Source organism: Phoca vitulina, unplaced genomic scaffold, assembly GCF_004348235.1.
Source record: "Phoca vitulina isolate PV1807 unplaced genomic scaffold, GSC_HSeal_1.0 scaffold33, whole genome shotgun sequence".
Lineage (NCBI taxonomy): Eukaryota > Metazoa > Chordata > Mammalia > Carnivora > Phocidae > Phoca > Phoca vitulina.
Window position 1 is genome coordinate 957,904 of NW_022589736.1, and position 6,000 is coordinate 963,903.

A 6,000-nucleotide genomic window follows, 5' to 3' on the forward strand; every position below is an offset into this window, starting at 1 on the left:
TGCAACGGTGCGGCGAGGACTCCATCCACTGGTGGAGGAAGCGGGAGGTGAGGGGGAGCCAGGAAGGGAGGCTGACGCGGGTCTGCAGCGTGAGGAGCAGGGTGGGTGTTGCGGCCCCTCCCCAGAGTCCCCGGTGGGGTTCTGAGCCCCAGCACCACGTCCACCCGGCTTGGGGCGGTGTCTTTCGTCTCTCCGCTGACCGTGGGGAGGGGGCTGCACAGCCGAAGAGGCTCAGGAGCTGGGACTGCCCGCCGCCTCTCCTCTCGGCGCCAGGTGAGCAGGGCTACTCCCCTCTTCTGTGCCTCAGGTCCAGCGCCCCCGGGGAGAGGACAGAGACGCTGATGCTGCCAAGGCTGGGGGACAGGGGGCTGCCCAGCCCGGGTCTGACCTGGGAGCAGCCCCAGTCGGCAAAGCTCTCCAGCACAGGTGCGTTCTGGGGTCCCCAGGACGCCCCTAGGCGCCCCTTCCTGTGGGCTGCCTGTCACCGGTCTGTCTCCCTCCCCAGGGCTGGTGGACGGTCTGCGGAGGCGGCTGCTGCCGGCCTGGTGTGCGCCCCTGGCCCACGGACTCAGCCTGCTCTTGGTGGCTGCGACTGTGGGGGTCTCGGGCTGGGTGGGCGCCAGCTTCCCCCCTGGCGTGAGTGTGATGTGGCTCTTCTCAAGCAGCTCCAGCTTCCTGGCCTCCTTCCTTGGCTGGGAGCCTCTCAAGGTAAGTGGGATGTGGGGGCCCGGCTGCCAGGCTCTGGCACCTGCGGGCCCCTCTGATGCCCCCCCCCCCCCTGCCGTGGGCCCTCTTGGAGCCCCGTCCCTCTCCCCTGGGGGCCAAGGGGCTCCATCCTGACGAGGATGACACCCTGGTGGAGAGCCCAGCCGTGACGCCTGTGAGCGAGCGTGTGCCCCGCGTGCGGCCCCCCCACGGCTTTGCGCTCTTCCTGGCAAAGGAGGAAGCCCGAAAGGTCAAGAAGCTGCACGGGATGCTGAGGGTGAGCTCAGGCACAGCTGACCAGCAGCTGTGCTCCTGTCCCCCGTCTGGGCCAGCGCAGTGTCTTCTGTAGGTTCTCCCTTTGTCGAAAACCTCACACCTGCCCTTGGCTCCCCACAGAAGCCCTTTGGCCCCGCCCCGCCTTCCGTCACCCCCGATTCCTACCACCCCAATCCTTGCTCTGCCTCTTCTCATGCTCAGGTTAAATACCTCCTACTGCCTGGCCTCTAGGGACCCTGGGGGTGGTCTCAGCCTTCGGCGGGACCGTGTCTGCCCCCCACTCCTGGCGGGGCATCGGCAGGTGTCTGGGCTGCCTTCCTGGCACCAGGCACCCTGGCCGTGGGCAGTTTGCTGGCCAGCTCTGTTGCGGTGGGCCCGAGTGGGGTTGGCTGACCTCAGGGCTGTCCTCGCCCCCAGAGCCTCCTGGTGTATATGCTCTTCCTGCTGGTGACGCTGCTGGCCAATCACGGGGATGCCTCATGCCACAACCATGCCTACCGCTTGCAGAGTGCCATCAAACAGGAGCTGGGCAGCCAGGCCTTCCTGGCCATCACCCGGTACGGACACCCCCAAGTGCAGGGAGCTGCTGATGCCAACCAGGTCCCATCTTTCCTGGCCTTCGTCCAACCCAGTCCCCGGGGGATGTGGGCAAGTGTCTTGGTACAGTTTTGGTTGTCCGGACTGGGTATGGTGCCCAGGATAGCCCCCTGACACTTACCTGCCCCAAATACCACAGGCTAAGATGAGGGAATGCGAGTCTTTCCCTTGTGCCGCCGGGTGGCCCTGGCAGCCTGCTGTTGGCTGGGCTGGGGCTGCAGGAGCAATGCTCTCTGGGGCTCTGACCCGCCTGCCCCATGGGGTGGAGCGTGTGACTGTGTCTGTGGGCAGGTCTGAGGAGTTCTGGCCGTGGATGTCGCACGTGCTGCTCCCCTACATCCACGGGAACCGGTCCAGCCCAGAGCTGGGGCCCCCACGGCTGCGTCAGGTGCGGCTGCAAGAAGGTGAGCGGCTTCTGGTTGATTGCCATGTGCCCTTTACCATCTTCTTGCTGTTCCTTTATCTGTGAAACCAGGACCTCTACCTTCTGGGCTCAGGGAGGGTTTGGGGCGATCATGTTGGGCCCAGCCCAGGCAGCTGGTCAACAGTAAGTGCTCCTGGTTTAGTCCTGCTCATCCCTTGCAGCTCTCTGCCCAGACCCTCCCGGCTCAGGGCTGCCCACGTGCTCTGCAGCCTCTGGCACCTTCAGCACCGGCGACTATGGCATTGGCTGGGGGAGTGCTGCCCACAACGGCTCGGAAACGTGGGCCTACTCTGCACCAGACCTGCTGGGGTGAGCACAGAGGGCGCGCCCGGGGTTCCTGCGGGGCCAGGGCCTGGCTCTAACACTGCCCCCTTGTCAGCAGTGTCTGGTCCTGGGGCTCCTGCGCTGTGTACGACAGCGGGGGCTACGTGCAGGAGCTGGGGCTGAGCCTGGAAGAGAGCCGCGCGCAGCTGGGCTTCCTGCAGCTGCACAACTGGATCGACAATAGGTGCGGTCGTCTGAGCTCCCTGCCACCCCCCCCATCCGCCCTGCAGGACCTCAGGCAGGCACACCGCCCCCACCGGCCCTTTGCGGCTCCCCGTTCGTTCCTGACGAGCCTCACTGACCACTCGGCCTCCACCTCCTCCCGGGTCCATGCATCACCCGCCCCGAGAGCCCCTTCCTCTGGGAAGGCACGCAGGTCTTCTCACCCCGCCCCCTTCTTGCCACGTAGGAGCCGCGCCGTGTTCGTGGAGCTCACGCGCTACAGCCCGGCCGTGGGGCTCCACGCCGCCATCACGCTGCGCCTCGAGTTCCCTGCATCCGGGCACGCAGTGACCGCCCTCAGTGTGCGCCCCTTCCCGCTGCAGCGCCTGAGCGCCGGCCTCTCCCTGCCACTGCTCACTTCGGTGGGTGCCGGCCCCGCCCCCGCGGTCCTCCCAGCGCAGGCCCCGCCCACTGCTCGCCCCGCCCCATTCCCTCACCCCCTCCTCCCGGCGCCGGCCCCGCCCCCACCCTCGCCCCGCCCCAGCCAGTCTTGGCCCCGCCCCCGCAGGTGAGCCTGCTGCTGTTCGCGCTGTACTTCTCGGTGGCCGAGGTGCGCGTGTGGCACAGGGAAGGGCGTACACGCGCGGTGCAGCCCGGGGCCTGGGCACGGTGGCTGCTGGTGGCACTGACCGCGGCCGCGGCGCTCGTGCGCCTGGCCCAGTTGGGTGCCGCCGACCGCCAGTGGACCCGCTTCGTGCGCCGCCGCCCGCGCCGCTTCACCAGCTTCGAGCAGGTGGCGCAGCTGAGCGCCGCAGCTCGCGGTCTGGCCGCCTCGCTGCTCTTCCTGCTTCTGGTCAAGGTGAGGGCTGGGCCGGCGGGGGCTGGCTGGGGGCTGGGCCGGGCTGGCGGGGTTCGGTCAGCTGATCCCACTTGCCCGCAGGCCGCACAGCAGCTGCGCTTCGTGCGCCAGTGGTCGGTTTTCGGCAAGACGCTGTGCCGGGCCCTGCCGGAGCTGGTGGGGGCCACCGTGGGCCTGGTGGCGCTCGCCGTGGCCTACACCCAGCTGGCCGTTCTGGTAGGTGACGGTGAGGCCGGCGGGGGAGGGTGGCGTAGCCCGGGAGGCGCCCCTCACCCGCGCCCCCTTCCTGTGCAGCTGGTGTCGTCCTGCGTGAATTCGTTTCGGAGTGCGGCCCAGGCCCTCTTGGTGCTGTGCCCTGGGTCCGGGGCTCCTGCCCTGTGCCCTACTGAATCCTGGCGCTTGTCCCCGCTGCTGTGCACGGGGCTCTGGGCCCTGCGGCTGTGGGGGGCCCTGAGGCTGGGAGCAGTCCTTCTGCGGTGGCGGTACCATGCTCTGCGTGGGGAGCTCTACCGACCAGCCTGGGAGCCACAGGACTATGAGATGGTCGAGCTCTTCTTACGCAGGTTGCGCCTCTGGATGGGCTTCAGCAAGGTTAAGGAGGTGGGTACGGCCCAGTGGGGGGGGAGAGGGACGCACCCTGGGCCCAGGTGAGCCCAGGGTGCAGCCGGACTGACCGAGCCCCTGTGCCGCCCCCAGTTCCGCCACAAAGTCCGCTTCGAAGGGATGGAGCCGCTGCCTTCCCGCTCCTCCAGGGGCTCCAAGTCTTCCCCGGATGCACCGCCCCCCAGCGGGGGCTCTGACACCTCACGGCCCTCCACCTCCTCCAGCCAGCTGGACACGCTGAGTGGGGGCCTGGGCCGGCTGGGGCCACGGGGGGAGCCCGAGCCCTCGCGGCTCCAAGCCGTGTTCGAGGCCCTCCTTACCCAGTTCGACCGACTCAACCAGGCCACCGAGGACGTCTACCAGCTGGAGCAAAGGCTGCAGAGCCTGCAGGGCCACAGGAGCACTGGTCCCCCAGCCTCCCCTCCCCGCAGCCCCTCCTCAGACCTGCGGCCAGCCCTGCCCAGCCGTCTTGCCCGGGCCAGCCGAGGCATGGGCCTGGCTACTGGCCCCAGCAGGGCTTCCCTGCGGGCTAAGAACAAGGTCCACCCCAGCAGCACTTAACCCCTGGGCCCTGGGCTCATAGCCCTTCCCTGGGGTGGGTCTGTGGCTTCACTCCGGCTTCTTGAAGGAACCGGAGCAGACACCGCTCAGTATTAACTTCTGCCGCCCTCAAGGTCTCGGGCCAGGCAGGAGAGCTGCACGAAGGTCCCCCTGGGAGGAGGCAGCTGCTGTCTCTCTCTGGGGGGTCTCAGCACTTTAAAGAGGCCATGTGGGCAGCCAGGACCCAGGGTCCCCTCCCCAGCTCCCCATGGGAGGACACAGCAGTATTGGGCCAAGTGCCTAGCCTCTGAGACGCTAATTTATTACCGGAGTCCTCAGGTACAGCGGGCTGTGCCCGGCCCCACCTCCTGGGCAGACATCTCCCCTTTGCTAAGGATCCAGGCTTCGGGGAGGGAACCTGCCCCTCCCGTGGTCTTCCCCACTAAGTTATTACCTCTCCTGTGCCCCTGCTGAGTGCACTCCCCTTCCGCTGCCATATGTGTGTCTATCGTCAGTAATTTATATGGGGTTAAAATGTATATATTTTTGTACGTCGCTCTATTTTTCATTAGGGCCAAGGGACCCGCTAGCTGAAGCAGCCCTGTGCCCACTGTCACCCACGTTGAGGGGCAGCGGGGACGGCAGAGCAGGCCTCCCTCCCACCTGACCGGAAGGCCAGGGCCGGCCTGGGACAGGTGCTGAGAGGGGAGGCTTGTTAGAAGGGCCCAGTCCCCTCCTAGGCAGTTCTGTTCTCCGCACCCCCCGCCCAGGGGCCTTGTTCTGTGCCCAAGGCTGTGCAGCAAGAAGGCAGGGCCCAGACCTGCTGGTGCCAGGTCTGGGTGAGGAGCAGGACGAGGGCAAGAACAAGGTGGTCAGGTGGAAAGAGCCCTCCCCGGGGGCTGGCTCTTGGGGCTGGGGCAGATGAGCACAGGACCGTGTGTGATGGCGTGTGTGGCCCGGACAGGCCCCGTACCACGGCTGGGGGGGGACAGGGGGGGCCTTGCCCAAGCTATAGCCTTGATTCCACCCCCACCGGACAAAGTCAAATAAACCAGCTGGCTGACTGCATCTGTGTGAGCCACGCGGGCCAGGAGGCACCGCGGCTTTATTTCACGCGCACACGTCCGCGAGGGGCAGCCTCACACGAACTCCGTGAAGTCATCCACGGAGGAGATGAGGCGCTTCCGCTGGCCCGTCTCATATGTGGGCATGGGCTCTGCCGGCGCCTGAGCAGGGGCTTTGGTGTGGCCCGGGGGGTGCATCTGCATCAGGGGCAGGCTGGGGTTGGAGTAGTGAGCTTCCTCCCGGATCTGCACGAGACGGGAACTTCAGCAGCCAGCCCCGAGGCAGGGGGGCACCCACCCACCACAGGGGGTCTGGGTCCCCCCCCCTTCCCTACCCGGTGGCGGAGCCGCTTGATGTGGCGGAGCCTGGCGATCCACTTGGAAGGGTAGATGTCGGTGGGGTTGGAGCGGCTGTGATGTACCTGTGAGGCCATCTGGGGGGGGGG

At 67.4% G+C, this 6,000-nt stretch overlaps 2 protein-coding genes across 2 annotated transcripts in view; one reads left to right on the forward strand and one right to left on the reverse strand.

Moving 5' to 3' along the window:
• Positions 1-4,582, forward strand: part of PKD1 (polycystin 1, transient receptor potential channel interacting) — a 41,022-nt gene extending 36,440 nt beyond the window's left edge. The window contains 12 exon segments of the mRNA XM_032425549.1: positions 308-426; positions 506-710; positions 790-982; positions 1,399-1,538; positions 1,870-1,982; positions 2,164-2,311; positions 2,385-2,510; positions 2,736-2,910; positions 3,057-3,347; positions 3,429-3,563; positions 3,642-3,947; positions 4,044-4,582. Coding sequence (XP_032281440.1) covers positions 308-426; positions 506-710; positions 790-982; positions 1,399-1,538; positions 1,870-1,982; positions 2,164-2,311; positions 2,385-2,510; positions 2,736-2,910; positions 3,057-3,347; positions 3,429-3,563; positions 3,642-3,947; positions 4,044-4,511 — 2,419 coding nt within the window. The 3' untranslated portion in view covers positions 4,512-4,582.
• Positions 4,583-5,604: 1,022 nt separating this feature from the next.
• Positions 5,605-6,000, reverse strand: part of TSC2 (TSC complex subunit 2) — a 33,746-nt gene continuing 33,350 nt past the window's right edge. Inside the window, 2 exon segments of the mRNA XM_032425548.1 lie at positions 5,605-5,800; positions 5,890-6,000. The exon segment at positions 5,890-6,000 is cut by the window's right edge and continues 33 nt beyond it. Coding sequence (XP_032281439.1) covers positions 5,630-5,800; positions 5,890-6,000 — 282 coding nt within the window. The 3' untranslated portion in view covers positions 5,605-5,629.